We start from the raw sequence: 20,573 nt of genomic DNA on the forward strand, positions 1-20,573 counted from the left end.
TCTCCTATCCCCTGTGATTACTGATCAAGTTTTTCATTCATTTTGACATCTTTAACCTTTTCATATATAACCTTATATTATCCTTATTGTATTTTCTACAGGAATATAAACTGAAAAATCAGGAATTTTGTCATTTCATTCTTACCATATAATGGCTATCACCCAATAATTTCTTGCATATAAAAGGTATTAAATAAAGCCAGAAAAAGAGAAGGGGGAAGGTGAAGGAATTGAAGGAGAGAGAATTGTGATGTTATTTCATCTAGATCAGTATTTCATTCTTGTCTTTTCACAGCCAGCACAAGCACTACATTTATTTTCAGGCTTAGTACCAAATCATTCATCCTCATATGTAGTTTAAAGTATCTTTCCAGTAGCAACAAAAGGGATCTGCTGTATTTATCACAGAAATCACAATCACCTTATACTTCTAAGTGAAATGTTCTCTTTTTTGAAATTACTCATTCTTCTGTCTATGGGAAAGACTGAAGGCAGGAAGAGAAGAGAATGACAGAGGATAAGATGGTTGTATGGCATCACTGACTCGATGGACATGAGTTTGAGCAAGGTCTGGGAGTTAGTGATGGACAGGGAAGCCTGGCATGCTGCAGTCCATGGGGTCACAAAGAGTCAGACACGACTGAACAGCTGAACTGAACTGAACTGATTCTTCTGTCTGATACTCTAGCAATTTCTATGTGAGATTTTCACACATGTAAATTTAAGTATTTGTAATAATAGCTGTTTTAATAATGAGAACTGCTTGATGTTCAATAAAATTTCTTGGTAGTCTTCTTATCATTGGAGACGTGAGCCAAATCTTGTTGACTGATGAGTCTGGCTAGTGAGCTATACCAGAGACTGTAGTGAAAGAATGAGAATGAAGAGATGCAAGAATTGAGGTAAGACTGCTGAGTGAAGAAGATCAAGAATTAAAGCTGTAGATGACTAATTGGGGGAATGAAAGCTAGGAAAGTGAAGCAGAAGGCACAGCAGTAGGAATGCCTAGGGAAATCAGATAGTGAAAGGAGCTGATTTATTCTTTTGTTTCCCTTCTTTTCCTTGACTGTCATATTAGGAGCTACTTCTATGAACATATCTGCTCTCACTAAAGATAATAATGCAAGTAAAGTCACTGCATCCACCAGGCTTTTCTGTGACTTGAGCAAAGCACCAATCTTCTTGTGCTTCCTCTCTGTTTCTTCAGGTTGCCCAGATTCTTAGCTAAGAGAACCACATAAGGACCGAGCACTTTTCTGGTGCTATGACTTGGCTCAAGACTGGATCTCACTGCAGATCTCTGCCATCCCTACACATTTAAACCTAGTTTTCAAGATCTTCTAGGTATCTTAAAACTTTAAACTTGAAGGAGACAAGATGGCAGAGAAGGAACTTGAGCTCACCTCCTCTCAAAAGCACACCAAAATCACAGAATCACTGCTGAACGACTATGGATAAAAAAAGACCAGTGCCTACTAAAGAAGATACTCTGCCTCCAAAGACATGCAGAGGAAACCTCGGCTAGACAGTAGGAGGGGCATACTCATGATGTAATCAGATCTCACACCTCCACGGTGAGCGGCCCACAGACTGGAGAATATATCACAAGTTTTCCACGGGAGTCAGAGCTCTAAGCCTCACATCAGGCTAACCAGCCTAGGGGTCGCATCAGGAGGAGGAACCCCCAGAGTATTTGGCTTTCAAGCCCAGCAGGGCTGCTTACAGGAGCTTCACAGGACTGGGGAGAACAGATTCCACTCTTGGGGGGAACATGCAAGGCCTTGCAAGCACCAGGACCCAGGACAAAAGCAAGGACTTCATAGAAACCTGGGTCAGACCTACCTGCTGGTCTTAGCAGGTCTCCTAGGGAAGCACAGAGTAGCTGTTCCCTCTGAGGTCATAAAAGTGGGTGGCAGACATCTCGGACTACTCATCTGTATGAACTCTCCTTGAGGCAGACATCTGGCTTGGGTCTTTAGCACCAAGGCCTGGCCCCACTGAACAGCCTGTAGGCTCCAGTGCTGGCACACCTCTGGCCAAATAGCTAAGTAGACTGACACACAACTCCAGGCTTCCTAAAGACATTCTGAGCCCATAGCCCTTTAACACAGCCCTACACAGGGGGCCAAAACTTAGCTCCACCAACCAGTGGGCAGACACCAACTCATCCTGCCAGGAAGGCTGCATGAGCCTATAAACAAGCTTAACCCACCAAAAGGCAGACACCAGGAGCAAGGAAACTGATCCCACAGCCTATAGAAATGAGTCCACAAACAGATCAGAAACTATCTTGGGGCCAGCTGGTCCCTTGCCCTTGGATGATGAGAGAGGAATGTCCTTCTGGGATACAGAAACTACCCCCTACAGAGGATCTCCAAGATTGAGGAATGTAACCTACCACATTCATAAAAATAAAAGAAGTTTAAACAAAATGAGACAGCAAAGGAACATGATCCAGATGAAAAACAAAACCTCAGAAGAACAACTAAGTGAAGTGGAGATGGGCCGTCTACCCAAGAAAGAGTTCAAAATAATGATTGTAAAAATGATCCAAGAGCTCAGGAAAAGAAGGATGCACAGAGGGAAAAGTTTTTAACAAAGAGTTAGAAAATATAGAGAACAACCAAAAATGGTTGAAGAATACAATAACTGAAATGAAAAATATATTAGAAGAAATCAAAAGCAAAATAAATGAGGCAAATGAATGGATCAGTGAGCTGGCAGACAGAGTAGTAGAAATCAGTGCCATAGAAAAGAAGAAAATGAAAAAAAACGAGGACAGGTTAACATGCCTCTGAGACGACATCAAATGCACCAACATTTGCACTGTAGGGGTCCCATCGAAGAAAGAAAGAGCCTGAGAAAATACTTGAAGATATAATAGCTGAAAACTTCCATAAACTGGGAAAGAGAACTGTCACCCAAGACCAGGAAGGGCAGAGTCCCAATGAGGAACATGCCAAGACACATAGTAATCAAACTGACAAAAAGTAAAGATAAAAAGAAGATATTAAAAGCAACAAATTATACACAAGGGAATCCCCATAAAACTATCAACTGAGCAGGACATGATTTATTTAAAGTGATGAAAGGGGAAAGCCTACAACCAGGAACACTCTACCCAGCAAGCCTCATGTTAAGATTTTAGGATGGAGATATCAAAAACTTTACAGAAAACCGAAACTAAAAGAATTCAACACCACCAAGCCAGTTTTACAGCAAATGCTCAAGGACTCTGTCCAGGCAGAAAAGAAAAGGCCACAACTGGAAACAAGAAAATTACAAAATGGGAAAGTTCATGGTAAAGTCAAACAGATAGTTAAGGTAGGAAACAATCCACACCCAAATATGATTTCAAAACCAGTAACTGTAAGAGGAAGAAAGTATTAATACAAATGAAGGATATTTAGTGTGCATTGGGAATAAAGAGATCAGCAACTTCAACCATGTATAATGTAAACAGATTAAATGACCCAGCCAAAAGCAATAAACTTGTTGAATGGATAAAAAACAAGATCCATATATAAGCTGTCTATAAGAGACCCACTGACCTAGAGACACATACAGACTGAAAGTGAGAGGATGAAAAAGGGGATTCCATGCAAATGGATATCAAAAGAAAGCTGGAGTAGCCATACTTATATCAGTCAAAATAGACTTTAAAATAAAGACTATTCTAAGAGACAAAGAAGGGCACTACAAAATGATCAAGGCATCAATCCAAGAAGATGTAATTGTAAATATATATGCACCCAACATAGAGCACCTCACTATGTAAGGCAAATGTGAACAGACATAAAAGGAGAAATTGACTATAACACAGTAATAATGGGAGACTTAACACCCTACTTTCATCAGTGGACAGACCATCTAGACAAAAAGCCAATAAGGAAACATAGGCTTTAAAAATAACACATTAGGCCAGATGGACTTAACTGGTATTTATACAGTATTCCATCCAAAGGCAGGAGAATACACATTCTTTTCAAGTGCACATGGAATGTTCTTCTGGAGAGATCATATGCTGGGCTACAAAGCAAGCCTCGGTTAATTTAAGAAAACTGAAATCATGTCAGTCAAGCATCTATTCCAGCTATGAGGTTAGAAATAAGCTACGAGAAGAAACGGAAGCAGACATGGGACAGTGGACTGGTTAGTTTGGCAGGGAGTGTGGCAAGGCTGTGTGTTGCTGCCCAGCTTATCTAACTTACACGCAGAGCACATCATGTGAGATGTCAGGCTGAATGAATCCCAAGCTGGGATCAGGATTGCTGGCAGAAATATCAGCAGCCTCAGATATGCAGATGTTACCACTCTAATGGCAGAAAGTGGAGAGAAACTAAAGAGCTTCCTGATGAAGGTGAAAGAGGAGAGTGAAAAAGCTGACTCAGAACTCAACATTCAAAAAACTAAGATCATGGCATCCAGTCCCATCACTTCATGGCAAATAGAAGGGGGAAAGGTGGAAGCAGTGACAGACTTGATTTTCTTGGTCTCCAAAATCACTGCAGACGGTGACTGCAGCCATGAAATTAAAAGGCGCTTGCTATTGGGAAGGAAAGCTATGACAAACCTAGGCAGTATATTAAAAAGCAGAGACATTACTTTGCTGATAAAGATCTGTATAGTTAAAGCTCTGGGTTTCCCAGTAGTCAGGTACAGATGTGAGAGTTGGACTATAAAGAACTTGAGAGTCCGTTGGACTGCACGGCAATCCAACCCGTCAATCCTAAAAGAAATCACCCCTGAACATTCATTGGAAGGACTGATGCTAAAGGTGAAGATCCAATACTTTGGCCACCTGATGCAAAGAGCGTACTCTTTGGGAAGGGACCTTGTAGCTGGGAAAGATTGAAGGCACAAGGAGAAGGGGATGTCAGAGGATGAGATGGTTAGATAGCATCACAGAACTCAGTGGACATAAATTTGAGCAAACTCTGGGAGATAGTGAAGGACAGGGGAGCGTGGCATGCTGCAGTCCTTGGGGTCACAAAGAGTCGGACATGACTTAAAGACTGAAAGACAACAAGAAAAAAACAAACACAAACGTGGCAACTAAACAATAATAAACTAAACAGTCACTGAAGAAATAAAAATACCTAAGAGATAAATGAAAACAAAATCATGATAATCCATAAAACCTATGGGACAAAGCAAAAGTAGTTAAAGAGGGAAGCTCATAGTGATGCAAGATTGCCTCAGGAAATGAGAAAAATCTCAAACAACTGACCTTACGCCTAAAGCAACTAGAGAAAGAAGAACAAATAAAAACCAAAGGTGGTAGAAGGGAGGAAGTCACAGACATCAGAGCGGAAGTAAATGAAGTAGAGACTAAGAAGGCAAGAGAAAAGATCCATGAAATGCAAAACTAGTTCTTTGAAAATATAAGCAAAATAATTGATAAAACTTTAGCCAGACACAACAAGAAAAAAAGGGAGAGGGCCCAAATCAATAAAATTAGAAAAAGAAGTTACAACTGATACCACAGGCATACAGAGGCCCAAAAGAGATGACTACAGGCGGCTATATGCCAATAAAATGGACAACCAAGAGGAAATGGACAAATTCCTAGAAAGGCACAATCTCCCAAGACTGAAAGAAAAATAGAAGATATGAACAGACCAGTTGAAAGAACTGAAATTGATTCTGTGATTTAAAAACTTCCATTAAACAAGTCCAAGACCAGACGACTTCACAGGTGAATTCTAATATTTAGAGAAGAGTTAACACCTAGTCCTCTGAAACTACTACAAAAATTGCAGGGGAAGGAACTTTTTCAAACTCCTTCTATGAGGCCATCGTCACCCTGATACCAAAACCAAAGATACCATAGAAAAGAAAATTACAGGCCAGTATGACTGATGAAAATAGATGCAAAAATCCTCAACAAACTACTAGCAAACCAAATCCAACAATACGTTAAGCAGATCATACACCATGATCAAGTGAAATTTGTCCCAGGCATGCAAGGATTTTTGAATATCTGCAAATCAGTGTGAGACAGTACATTTGAAAATTGAAGAGTAAAAATTGTATGATCATCTCAAAGATGCAAATGAACTTATTTAAAAAATAGAAACAGACTTACAGACATCAAAAACAAACCTAGAGTACCAAAGGGAGGAGTGCAGGATAAACTAGGAGTTTGGGACTGACATATGTGCACTACTGTATATAAAGTAGGTAACCAACAGGGACCTACTGTGTAGCATGGGTAACTGTGCTCAATATTTGTAATAACCTATAAGGGAAAAGAATATATACATATGTACACCACTTCCCAGGTGGTGCTAGTGGTCAAGAATCCGCCTGCCACTGCAGGTGATGCAAAACAGAGGCTCCATCCCCGGGGCGGGAAGCTCCCCTGGGGGAGGAGATGGCCGCCGGCTCCAGTACACTTGCCTGGGAGAGTCCAGGGACAGAGGAGCCTGGTGGGCTGCAGTCCATGGAGTCGCAGAGTCAGACGCCGCTGAGCACACACGTGTGCGTACATCTGTGCATTTGTGTGTGTGGTTGAATCACTGCTATACTCCTGAGACTGCCACAACGTTGTGAACTAACTAGACTTCAACCAAAATTTTCTCTAAGTTTTAAAAAAGATAATAATGCAAAATGTCTCTCTATTTTCTGATTTCAGAAGCTTGGGAGAGAGATTTCACGTGTTTTACTGAGCTTCTACACATTGGAATTGTGTATTGCATTCACATACACAATCTTCGGCTGTGTTGGTTTGGTAAGTGTTTTATCTAACTCGCTGGCAAAACTAGAGATGTAATTTCTAGTAAGTACACTTTATGAGGAGATAAAGTGTTCTGATATAATGTTTGGTACTAATAAAAATAAAATATAATATTTATTTCACTTTCTGTTTTTTCTGTTCATAAAATTAGAAAAATAATACATGAAACAATATTAAAGCAAAAATAAAACAAGATCAATCCAGTCAATCCTAAAGGAAATCAGTTCTGAATACTCATTGGAAGGACTGATGCTGAATCTGAAGCTCCAGTACACCAATACTCTGGCCACCTGATGCAAAGAGGTGACTCATTGGGAAAGACCCTGATGCTAGGGAAGATCGAGGGCAGGAAGAGAAGGGGGTAACAGAGGAGGAGTTGGTTGGAGGGCATCACTAACTCAGTGGACATGAGTTTGAGCAATGGTGGTGAAGGACAGGAAAGTCTGGCATGCTACAGTCCATGGGGTCACAAAGAGTCAGACATGACTTAGTGACTAAACAACAACACAACAAATTGAAAAGTGTTTATTTAAAAAAACTTACTAAACCTTGGGTAAGAGCAGTGGATGTCTATGACAGTTTAACTTGGGACTTCTCCAATTCCTTCCAACTTGCCCCCTCAACTCCAGGTTCCATTTTACAGAAATTTACCTGGGTGAGTCAGACTGTGGGGACCAGCAGTCTCACTGCTGCAGAGGACTGGTTTTATTTGGAGTAGAGCAAAGAAATTTTTATGACTAGTGAGTGTGTAAAGTCGCTCAGTCATGTCCAACTCTTTGCAACCCCATAGACTGTAGCCCACCAGGTTCCTCTGTCCATGGGATTTTCTAGGCAAGAGTACTGGAATGGATTGCCATTTCCTTCTCCAGGGGATCTTCCTGACCCAGGGATCAAACCCAGGTCTCCCGCATTGCAGGCAGATGCTTTAACCTCTGAGCCAGGGTACTATTAAAACAATGGTGATCTCAGTTGCAAACAATCTGGAAAAGCCAATCTAACACCTGGCCTAACTAAGATTACAATACTATTGGGGCAAGAAATTGACAACCAGCCAGACCAGAAGATGCACAATTCAGTTCAGTTGCTCAGTTGTGTCCGACTTTTTGAGACCCCATGGACTGCAGCATGCCAGGCCTCCCTATCCATCACCAACTCCCAGGGTTTACTCAAACTCATGTCCATTGAGTCAGTGATGCCATCCAACCATCTCATCCTCTGTCGTCCCCTTCTCCTCCCACCTTCAATCTTTCCCAGAATCAGGATCTTTTCAAATGAGTCAGTTCTTTTCATCAGGTGGCCAAATTATTGAAGTTTCAGCTTCAGCATCAGTCCTCCAGTGAATATTCAGGACTGACATCCTTTCTGAAATGAAAAACCCAAGGGCAAATCTGAGTCAACAGAAGACAAAATCTGCAAACATGATAGAACAGTATATATAGATCATCCAGTCTGAAGAACTGAAAAAAAAAGAAAAATAAACAGCTTCAGAGATTTGTGGGGGACCCCATCCACTGCGCTCACATATGCATAATGAGAATACTAGAAAGGAGGGAATGAGGAAAAAAATTGAAAAATAATGGCCCAAAATTTCCCACATTTGAGGAAAAATATTATTCTGTCCATCTAAGACACAGGTTCAGTCCCTGGTTTGGGAAGATCCCCTGGAGAAGGAAATGGCAATCCACTCCAATATTCTTGCCTGGAGAACCCCATGGACAGAGAAGCCTGGCGGGATATAGTTCATAGGATTACAGAGTCAAACACAACTGAAGCAACTTAGCATGCATCATGCATTCATCTAAGAGGCTCAGTGATCTCAGAATAAACACAAAGAGATGCACTCCTAGGTGCTTCAGAAATAAACTAATTGAAGAAAGTCTTGAAAGCAGCAAGAAAAAATGACTTCATGGGCAGTGTAAGTGTAATCCATAATAAGATTAACCACTAACTCATCAAAAACAATGGAGGCCTTGAAGTAGTAGGAACGCATATTACAGTGCTGGAAGAAAAAAACAGCCAAGCATGAATTCTATATCCTTTAAAGCTATCCTTCAAAAATGACTGTGAAATAAAGACATACAGATGAACAATGACTGTGAATGTGTGGCTAGCAGAACTTCTTTACAAGAAGCATCAAAGGAAGCTCTTTAGACTGAAAGGAAATAATACCAGGTGGAACTCAAATACACATTAAGAAACAGCATCAGTAAAGGTAATTATGCAGATAACTATTTAAAAAATAGTCTAAATATGTCATTTGTTCTTTCTTAACTAACTTAAAAGACAGTTGCATAAATCACATTGAGCTCACCCAGTTAGTCCAAGATCTCCTTATTTTAAGTTCATGTTTATGATCAACATTAATTCCATTTGTCCCAGCTACTCAGTTTTACTTAATAACATGAAAGCAACCATGGACAGTGTTTAGATGAATAGATGTGGCTTTGTTTCAGTCAAACTTTATAAAACAGGTAATGGGTCAGATTTGGTTCATGTGCTGTAGTTTGCCAACTGTTGTGTCTATAGGTATATTTTTTTTTCCTTATATGAAATTTTAAAAGAGATAAGATTATAAAAGCAAGAATTATAACACTCTATCATTGGTTACACAACATGTGCTCATGTCTGACACTTTGTGACCCCATGGACTGTAGCCCTCCAGGCTTATCTATCCATGGAATTTTCCAGGCAAGAATATTGAAGTGGGTTGTCATTTCCTTCTTCATGTCACATATGTAGATGTAATACATGTGGCAATAATAGCACAAAGGAAGGGGAAGGAATATAGCCACATTAGAACAAAGTTTCTGTATTTTACTGGAATTAAATTAGCATTCATCTGAAGGAAATTGTGATAAGGTAAAATGCATACTGTAACCCCTGACCAATGACTAAGAAAATTCCCAAAATTATAGTAAAGTAAAATTAACAAAGAAATTAAAATAATACGTAGAAAGTATTTTATTTAGAAAAACAAGTAAAGGAGGAATATAAAAGACATGAGACATGTAGAGAACACGCAGCAAGCAGTCAGACATAACATTAAAATAAAGCTGCAATGAGATATTAAGTGCCCGACAGAATGACTGAATCTCAGAGTGCAGTTTTGAGTGGTGGTAGTGACTGTGTATGGGGGAGGCAATGGCGGCCCCCCCAGCGCTCTCGCCTGGAGAACCCCAGGGACGGGGGCCTGGTGGGCTGCCGTCCGCGGGGTCGCACAGGGTCGGACACGACTGAAACGACGCAGCAGCAGCAGCAGTGACTGTGTATGAATGAAATTTCTCACTCCTAGTTGGAGCATAAATTACTGCAACAACTTTGTAAATCTTCGGGGCATTATTTACTGAAGGTTAAGCTATGCATACCCTACCAGTAACTTATTATGTGCCCAACAGAAATGTGTGTACACATGAAGCAAGATAAACTTCTAGGGAAAAAAATAAACATGTGTATCAGTATTATTCACAATGGTCCCGAAGTGGAAATGCATTCAGTGAGTGGTGAATATATTGAGAATAAAGTTCTACACGGTGATTAAAATGAGGAATAACTACACTTAACAAGATAGATCAATCCTATATAATAATCTTGACTATTAAAAAGTAAGTTCAAAAGAATGCATACTTTTTTATTCTACTCAGAGAATATTTGAAATCACGCAAAACTAAAGCTAAATTATGTTTAGAGGGAGGGCTGGAAGCTATTGGTAAAATTAGAAAGAAAAGAAAGGATGGATTGCCTGTAAGTGAAAAGGGCATTACTTTCAGAGGAAAGGAATGGGTAATAATTGGGAATGTCATGACATTCCCATTTGGAGTGCTGGCATTTGTTGATGTTGTAGAAGACCATGAATATTTTATTTTAAAAGTCTGGGAGTATACCAAAAGTTATATGTGATTCAGTAGCAATTAAGAGAGTGGGTTGAGATAGAGATGAAACCAAAAGAGGACAAATGGCACTTTAACATTTTGTTCTATAAACATCACTATTGCTTGTATTTTTAAAAAACTAAGTATTTACTACATGTATGGTTTTAGGAATCATAATGTGATTTTTAAGATGTTAATTTTTTTTTCAGTGTCGCAAAAATGAAGATGCTCATACGGCTGTCACAGAGGAAGTTGAGGATGCTTTATAGAAACCTTAGAAATGTGAGAATTCTCCTGATGCTCTTACCTGACGTGGGCCCTAATGATATATTTGTGTGACAAAGCTGCTGCAAAGTCCACAGGTTTTTGTGCAAAAGAAAATATGAAACAAGCTGAATTTTCCTTTTCAGTATTCAAGAAAATTCTTTGCACATATTTTTGTAGGCTCCAATTGGAAAGCTTTTCTCCCAATTAAATATAATATTGTTACAAGGAAAAAATTATTTTCTAGGTACACTGAATAGCTGTCAACTCTTCCTAACAGAGCTTTTGTAAGAAACCGTTAAAAAGATTTGCGATTGTCTCTAGAGTACAAGCTACACAGACTTGGAGCATGATATTGTATAACTCTCAGGAAAATTTTAAATAACTTAAGATTCTGATTCTATGAGTAAAGGGTACATTTCAGTCTGAATTCTTCTACCCGAGCTAGCTGCCTGAACAAATTACAAATCAAAAGGCATCCGATTCAGTCCCCTCATTGACGGCTCCTCTCCTCATTAAAATTCCTTTCTGCCCTAAAAGTCTCTGCTGTCTTTTTTCCCTTTTGTTTCCCCCTTGCTTCTTATTTCTTTTCATTGCTTGGATCACCTGTTCAATTGCTTTTCAAAGCAACAGGCTGCTCTTCCATACTAAGGAAAATTTCCCAAGGATCTGTTGTGACTTCAGAGTCATCCTTCCTTCAAATATGGAAAAGAACTTCAGAGAGCCTTGCTCAGCAATATTAATCATGCCAGTGAGTATATGTAGCTCTCTTTTAAATGTGCTACTGTTTTTTATTTGTTTGTTTTCTATCTTGTCTCTCAAGAAGTTTCATCAATTGTTATCTAATAATACAAATGAAGATTTTGTTGTTCTAAGAATTTTAGTGCTTATCTTACACACATTAATTGAGTGATTACAATGTACCAACAAATACATTAAACTTTGTAGTATCAAAAATTAATGAGGCACCTCATCACAAAGAGTTTTTATTTTAAGGAAGGAAACAAACAGTTAACAAATCAATACTGTAGTGTGACACTTTATTAACATAATTATGAGAAAAACAGAAGAAAAAAGATAATGATTCTTTTATTGGGAAATAGGAAGGAATAAAGTTGAAGAATGTGACCTCTGAGCGGGGGAGTAATCATAGTTTACCAAGCAGATTGAAATGTGACAGACATTTGAAATGAAAAGATTAGCTCATGCAAAAAAAGATGTGTGAAAAAGATCACAGCATATTCTAATAGCTAAAATAAATATGTATCATTAAAACATAATGACAGGGAGAAATAGGTCGAGAGTAAAAGTTGGAAAAGTAGGAAGAGACCAGATGATAGAGTCAAATCATCAAAGACCTATGACTAAAGTGTTGAAATACATCTTGCAGATAGTACAAAATGACTGAAGAGCTTTTAAGGAGGAGACAATAAGCTTGACGTTACACCTGAGAAAAAAGTAATAAATGGAGGGAAATGCGTTAAAGAGGAAAACTTTGATAAGAACAAGTAGACTGTGGGTGAGAGTAATGGCTAATTAATGCAATGACTCAAGCAAGCAGAGAAAAAAGGACAAGTTTTAGTTTTGTTGACTGATTAAAAATAAGGTATTAAGGGGAAAAATAAGTCTAAAATGACCCTCAGTTTTTGCATACAAAATGCAGAAGACACAGCAGGATTGCATAAAGTGGTAAGTTCCATTTTAGATAGTTGAATTTGAGATTGATATGAGATATTAAAGTGGTGATGTCTCTTGGGCAGTTGAAAATACACAATTGGAGGCTGGGGAAAAGGTTAGCTATATAGAAGGAGAATGATTTGATGACAGTTTCAAATATGGAAATAGGAGGGTTTCCATTTCCAGCAGTTAAAAACTAAGTTCTTGAAGTCCAAGCCTCCTACAAAGAATAAATAGAAGCAAGTCAAAATTTTAAAGCATCGTCTGTTTGAAGGTACTGGAAATTTAGGACTTAAGGGAGCTGGGATTTAAGGAACCAAGATTCCAGAATTGAAACCAAGAGATGATACAGACTTTTAGCATAGCTTTTCCTGCAGATGCATTTTCTGAATTGCAAACAACAGATAAGTGTTAAGAAACTTAAGTGCTTCTCATATTCTTAAAGAATTATGAAGGTAATAATTGGAATTCATGCCCACCAGAAGCTCATAGACACCCAGGACTTCCTATTATGATCCTTATAAAAGCTATATCCTATTTATGGCTGAGTAATATTCCATTGTATATTAGCTCATATATATGGAATCTAGAAGAATAGTACTGATAAACCTACTTACAGAGAAGAAATGGAGACTCAGATGTGGAGAACTGTCTGATGGACACAGTGGAGGAAGGAGTGGGTAGGACAAACTGAGAAAGTCGCGTTGACATATATGCACTATCATGTGTGAAATAGAGAACTAGCAGGAAGCTGCTGTGTCAAACGGGGGGCCCCCGTCTGGTGCTCTGTGATTAGAGGGGTGGGCTGGTGGGAGAGGGGGGAGACTCAAGAGGGAGGGAAGATCTATATGATGAGACTGATTCTCACTGATGTACGGCAGAGATCACCCCAACATTGTAAAGCAATTATTCTCCAATTTAGAAAAAAAATTAAATTTGAAAAAAAAAAGAACTATATCCTAACAGTAAAGGTGAACAAAAATGAGCCATCCCTCTCATAGACTGATGCTCAGTTCAATTGCAGACTGTATGAAAATAAGCTTCCCCAAATCTAACATTTGACCAAAGCAAGTATAAATCATTTCAAGAGGAAGATAGCATTATCCAAAGCATCAAGTTATCACTACAGTTTTTCATACCCAATGTCTGGAATTCAATCAAAGTAAAACAAGAATTAATTGAACTCCAATAAAAAAATACAGACCCACAATAGACCAAATAACAGAACTATAAAACTTTAAATGACAGGATTTCAGCAGAGAAATGAAAACTGTAAAAAAAAAAAAAAAAATCAAATGGAAATGAGAAATAGCACTACAACTGAAGTTAATATATAAATATATGAATGTAACAGCAAGTAGACATAACTGACAAGAAATTAGTAAGCTGGAAGAAAAAGCAAAAGGAAAAATAAAACTGAAGCATTGATAAATGTTGGAAAATGCAATAATGGACAAGGTAAGAGACATGATAACTGGTGAAAGGTCCAATACCGTGTATTTGGAAGTTCAGAAGGAGAGTAGAGATAAGAGAAAACAAGTAATACTTAAAGAAATTATATCTTGGAATTTTCCCATTTATTTTTAAAAATGACTAGCTATAGATTCAAGAAGAGCTACAATCCTAAGCTAAGTAAATATAAAGAAACCCACATCTAAGTACAATATAGTAAAACTGCATAAAACCAGCCACAAAGAGAAAAGTCATAAAAGTAGACAAGGTAAAAAGACATTTTAGCTTCAAAGAACAATGATAAAAAGAATGATGGCTGACTTGTTAACCAAAACCAATAAAAGCCAAAAGCCTTCAACGTTGAACTAAAATTTCAGTAAGTGTTCTTTAGACAAATGGGTAATGATCTCAGATGGAAACCTGAAGAAGCAGAAAAGGAAAAGATGTACAAATTTAAAAGGATAAATGTCTGAGTAAATAATAGTGACCATATAAATGGTCATCGCTAGGCATACTAAACTACCTTTAAAGAGAGTGAAATAGCACAAGGCAGGTGATAAATGTCATTAAAGTATCTAAGGTCTTGCCTTGTCTGTAAAGCAGACAATTTACAACAGCCCCTAATAAATTGAGGTTGCCTGTTATAACCTCTAAGGCAAACACTGAAAGAATAATAAAAGCTATAATAACTAAATAAAATGAAATTTTATTTCATTAAAAATGAAATAAAAATACGTGAAAAATTCAAAAGAAGGCAAGAAAAGGAGAGGTAAACTAAGTAGTTTTAGAGAAAATATTAAAGCAAGAAAAATGAAGACGTAAAGGAAATTCAGTCAAAAGAGTCCATCTATTAGGAAGATATAATTCTATATTTGTATATGAATAATATTAAAATACATAAAGCAAGTTGAACTAAAATAAGTAATCATCCATGATTATACTGGAAAAATTTTAGCAACTTTTCTCAATAATTGATGGAATAAGCAGACAAAAACCATTAATATGTTGAAGATTTTAGTAAAAAATAGCACTACTCACACACCTGAATGGCAAAAAAATTTAGCAGTGATAATACCAAGTCTTTGGAATCATGTGTAGAATCTGTAATTTACATACCCTGCTGATAGAATTATATAAATTGCTTAAACCACTTTGGATACCAATTTGAGAATATCCAATATGGAAACTTCATTCCTAGATTCAAAGTGTAAAAGTTAATATATATGCTCTTAACAAAAGATAAGAATATTCATAGAATAGTCCTAGAATCTGTATTCCAAACCCCAACTGGAAAAATAATCTAAAATTCCAAATCCAAATGTCCATCAGTGGTAGAATAATCTCACGAAGTAAATTTAGTGTTGAGCAAAAGTATCAAGCATGAAGTATTACATGCTTTATGATTCAATTTGTTTAAGGATTAAAAACCAACAAAATACCTATTGGAAGTCAAGATTGTAGTAACTTTTCAGAAGAAAAGATGGAAATTAAACAACATAATTATAAATAATGCCCAGGTTAAAGAGGATGTCTCAAGGGAATTTTTAAAAATGTTTCACAGCAATGCACTCCAGGATTCCTGCCTGGAGAATCCCGTGGACAGAGGAGCATAGCGGGCTACAGTCCATGGGGTCACAAAGAGTCAGACATGACTGAAGTGACTTAGCATGCATGCAAACAACATGGGAATGAAAATGCAACATACCAAATTTATTGTGATACAGCTAAAACAGTGAAATTTATAGCATTTAATGTTTACATTAGAAAATAGGAAACGCCTTAAATCAATCTGATGTTTGAACTCAAGAAACTTTAAAAAAAAAAAGGAACCAAAAGCAAGCAGAAGGAAACAGAAAAATTAAATCAATAAAACTGAAAACAGGAAACTAGAAAAATCAAAACCAGGAAAAAAAACCTAATTCTGGAAAAGATTGATGATGAAACTGACTAAACTTGAGGAAGACTAAGGAAGGGAAGAAACACATTACTAACAGAAGGTATGAAATGAGATCTATCACTAAAAAGCCCACAGACATGAAAAGGATGGGAAGGGGTCCCAAAGAAAGCAAACTCGGCCAAATACGTGTTTGCCTACACTTTGCAGATTTGGACAAAAATTTCCTGATCACAGTGGCCTATGACTGCTCCATGGCCATCTGGCAGCCCCTGGACCCTGTCACCGTGAAGTCCAGCTCTGTAGACTGTGGGTTCTGGTGTTTGGATTCATGAAAGCCCTGCATTCCTTGACACAGAGATGAATGGTATTGCAGCCGTCCTCCTTTACAGACTTGAAAATCCCCCATTTTTTCTGTAAAATCAAGCAGATGACATGTTTCTCCATCACATGGTGATATATTTGGACGCTGCAGTGCTCCTGGGTGCTGATCTCGCAGTTGGGATCCTTTACCCATACTCTAAGATAGTTTCCACCACGTGTAGAATATCATCAGTTCAAGGGGAATATAAAGCATTTTCCACCTGTGGTGAGCGGAAAGGATGGTAAGGGAACACTACAAACAACTCTATGCATAAATTTGACAGTTTACTTGAATGGATCAATTCCTTGACAAGTGCAAGCTGCCACAACTTGCTAAAATGAAATAGAACTTTTCAATATTCTTATATTTTTCAAATCTGATGTATATTTTAAAACTACCTGCAAATAATTTTTCAAGCCTACGTGGTTCCACTGGAGAATTCTATGGACTATTTTAAGAAAAAGTAATACCAATTCTACATAATCTCTTCCTGAAAATAGAACAGGCAAAACACTGTTACCATGATGGTAAAATAGTAAAAAAGCAATACCAAAAGAAGAAAATTACAGACCATATCCTTCATTAGAATGCAAAAAAAAAAAATTCTTAACAAAATGCCATTAGCAAATATAGTAACTTGAATGGATCCCAAGAGCATTACTCTGAGTGAAAGCCAGTCTCAAAAAGGTCACGTACTGTATCATTCCACATTTTTTTGTTTGTTTGTTTTTGGACTTCCCTGGTGGCTCAGATGGTAAAGAATTGGCTTGCAATGCAGAAGACCTGGGTTTGATCCCTGGGTTGGGAGGATCCCCTGGAGGAGGACATGGCAACCACTCCAGTATTCTTGCCTGGAGAATCCTCATGGACAGAGCAGCCTGGCGGGCTACAGTTTATGGGGTCGCAAAGAATCAGACCTGACTAAGCACAGCGCAGCACATGCAGTTGGCCCTTGGATAATACAGTTGTGAACTGCATAGGTCCACTTACACACAGATTTTTTTTCAATAAATACCACAGCACTGCATGAACTGTGGTTCGTTGAATTCATGGATGCAGAGCCACAAACAGTCAACTGTGGGATTTGAACATCTGTGGATTTTGGTGTCCCTGGTGAGTCCTGGACCCAATCCCTGATGTTGCTCAAGGGTCCACTGTATAAATATCCTTGAATGGCAAACACGGAGATAGCGGGAAACAGATTGCTGATTGAGGGTGGTGGAGCTGGGTGTGGCTGCAAAGGAGCAGGTGAGGGCCATCTTTGTGGTAATGGGATAGCTCTGGGTCTTGATTGCTGTAGATGTCACATGACTCTGCAGGCATTCCCCCACTTTCTAAAAGTTCACTTTATGTTCACTTTTATGAAAGACCTACATTAGAACCTGTTTTCACCTAATTGAAAGAAATCTGAAGAGTGTTTTCAATTTTATGAAAGAAAAAAAAAGGGCAGAAAGCAAAAATAGCATCCAGTGTTTATTTTGCAGCAAGCACTTCAAGCAGCAAGAGAGGTACTGCCAAGCTCCCTCTCCAGAACTCAGCATCTCAGCATCAAGTCACCATAGCTTTGAATTGTGTCTCTGAGCATTTGTGCTTTATCTAGATTTATTTTGTGTATCTGTTAGTAAGATGTATCCTAAGGTAATTGAGTCTCCACTTGACGCCATTTCAGCTTACAAAAGGTTTCATGGGAACACTCTACTTTCAGGTGGCAGAGGAAATCTGTACATACGTGATAAAATGGCATAGGACTACACACATAGTACCAACATGAAATACCTAGTTTGAATATTGTACTGTACTACATAAGACGTAACCACTGGGGATACTGGGTAAAGACGACGTGGGACCTCTCTGCACTGTGTAAGCCTTGTCGAAGTTAAAACCAGAAAAGATATGGGTTGTGATACCACAGAGCCAGTGAGTGATTCTTTAGTAAACTGGGTGAAGGATACATGGATTTTCAATTTGCTTAATTCATCTAACTGTATACTTGATATGGATAGCCTCTGGTATATTTATTTCAGCCCAATTATTTTTAAGGGCTTCCCTGGCGACTCAGACAGTAAAGAATCTGCCTGCAATGCAGGAGGCCCGAGTTTGATCCTTCGGTTGGGAAGATCCCCTGAAGAAGGAAGAGGCAACCCACTCCAGTATTGTTGCCTGGAGAATTCTACAGACAGAGGAGCCCAGCAGGCTACAGTCCATGGGGTCACAAAGAGTTGGACCTGACTGAGAGACTAACAATTTCAATTGGTTTTAAAAGTATGAGGATGGATAAAACCAAACAGGATGAAAGTATTGAGTGAATAGTTAAAGAGTACTAAGGGAAGAACTCTGAAAAAAACTAACTTTAAGATCATGACCAGAAAGAAGATGCAGCAGAATCTGGGAAGTGGTCATAGGGGGGAAAAAAGAAAATGAAGGAATTATAGTATCATGAAACCAAAGGAGTCCCAAGATAGGGATTCAAGTTAGTCAAATAAGTCAGTAATGGAAAGGGCAAATAATAAAGTCTCAGTACTTACATCTTGGGCCAAATTGCAGGAAGTTAAAAATACTTAACAGGACATGAAAATGTAAACACTAGAGCATATGCTAATTTATATGATTTATGCTCTTAGGTTAGGGGAAAGTTAAGTTTGCATACAGGCCAAGAGAAAGAAGATAAAACTGGTTAAGTGGTACATTGCACAACGATCACAAATTCTTCACATCCCCATTTGCATGCTTCTCTGGAATGTGACTTTGAAGTTCGTGAATATATTAAACATTATTAACAGATCTCAAGGCAAAAATAGACAGCAATGAAATTAATAGCAATAATGGATTATCCAGACAGAAAGTCAGTAAGGAAATAATGCACTTGAACTATACTTTAGAACAATTGAACCTAACATATATACAGAAGATCATATCCAACAGCAGCAGAATACATATTCTTCTCAAGGGAGCATAGAACATTTTCCAGGATAGATCATATACTGGGTCAAAAAAAACTAGTCTTCACAAACTTAAGAAGACTGAAACATACCAAATATCTTTTCTAATCACAATGGTATAAAACTACAAAGAAATTGAGGAAAGCTGGAAATTTTACACAAAATGAAAAAAATGCTTCTGAACAAAGTGTCAAGAAATCAAAAGGGAAATAAATATTTTGAGATAAATAGAAGTGTAAATGCAACATGTTAAAATGGATGCAGTGAGAGCCCTTGTAAGAGGGAAGTTTATAGAAATGAATGCCTACATTAAAAAGATCTCAAGTACACATCTAATCTTACAACTCAGGGACAGAAAAAGAACAAACTAAACCCAAAGTTAATAAAGAGAATATAGTAAAGATTAGAGCAGAAGTAAATAAGAGGCTAGAAAGACAGTAGAAAAGATGAACAAGACTAAGAGTTAGATTTTTGAAAAAAAAAAAAAAACTGACAATTTTTCTTAGTCTTAGCTAAACTAAGAAAAAATAGATGCCTCAAATTAATAAAATTATAAAAAGAGACATTACAGCTGATGCCAATTATAAAAGATGATAAGAGAATACTGTGAACAATCACATGCCAACAAATTAGATAGCTTAGAAGAAATGGATAAAGTCCCAGAAACCTACAACTTACTAAGACTGAACCATGAAGTAATAGAAAATCTGAGCAGACCAGTAACAGGCAAGGATGTTGAATAAATAATCGAAAATCTCCCAACAAACAAAATCTCAGGGCCAGATAGCTCAGACGGTAAAGAATCTGCCTGCAGTGCAGGAGACCCGGGTTCGATCCCTGGGTCAGAAAGATCCTCGAGAAGGGAATGCCAACCCACCCCAGGATTCTTGCCTGGAGAATCCCATGGACAGAGGAGCCTGGCAGGATACAGTCCATGGGGTCGCGAAGAGTCGGACACGACTGAGTGAGGAACACTGCTGCTGCTGCTGCTGCCAAGTCGCTCCAGTCGTGTCCGACTCTGCGACCCCATGGAGGGCAGCCCACCAGGCTCCCCCGTCCCTGCTACTACCCAGCAATTAATTTCCATGTCAGCTGTTTTTAAGGCCCATGCCACAGACTCACACTTAACAAAAAATCCAAAGGCAATACCAGGGTCCAACAGAGACAGCATATCTTTTCTCCAAAGGAGTATGGGGGTTAGGAATTTATGAGAAAAATTCTGCTACCTGGCAACATTAGAACTGAAGGAAGGGCTGAGGGTTGGACTTTCAGCAGCAGGAGGGGATTAGGAACCAGATGATAAAAGAGGCCTACTTTTAGGTGGTCCATGTATGTCTGAGTCAAACCACAGTTCCCCCAGATAATCATTCTTTCT

General features: G+C 38.3%; 1 protein-coding gene across 1 annotated transcript in view; it reads left to right on the forward strand.

The window, feature by feature from the left end:
- Nucleotides 1-20,573, forward strand: part of MS4A13 (membrane spanning 4-domains A13) — a 58,400-nt gene that overhangs the window by 33,635 nt on the left and 4,192 nt on the right. The window contains exons 8-9 of the mRNA XM_061142698.1: nucleotides 6,638-6,733; nucleotides 10,818-11,623. Coding sequence (XP_060998681.1) covers nucleotides 6,638-6,733; nucleotides 10,818-10,877 — 156 coding nt within the window. The 3' untranslated portion in view covers nucleotides 10,878-11,623. The remainder of the gene's footprint in view (nucleotides 1-6,637; nucleotides 6,734-10,817; nucleotides 11,624-20,573) is intronic.

This window comes from Dama dama, chromosome 1 (assembly GCF_033118175.1).
Source record: "Dama dama isolate Ldn47 chromosome 1, ASM3311817v1, whole genome shotgun sequence".
In the NCBI taxonomy this organism is placed as follows: Eukaryota; Metazoa; Chordata; class Mammalia; order Artiodactyla; family Cervidae; genus Dama; species Dama dama.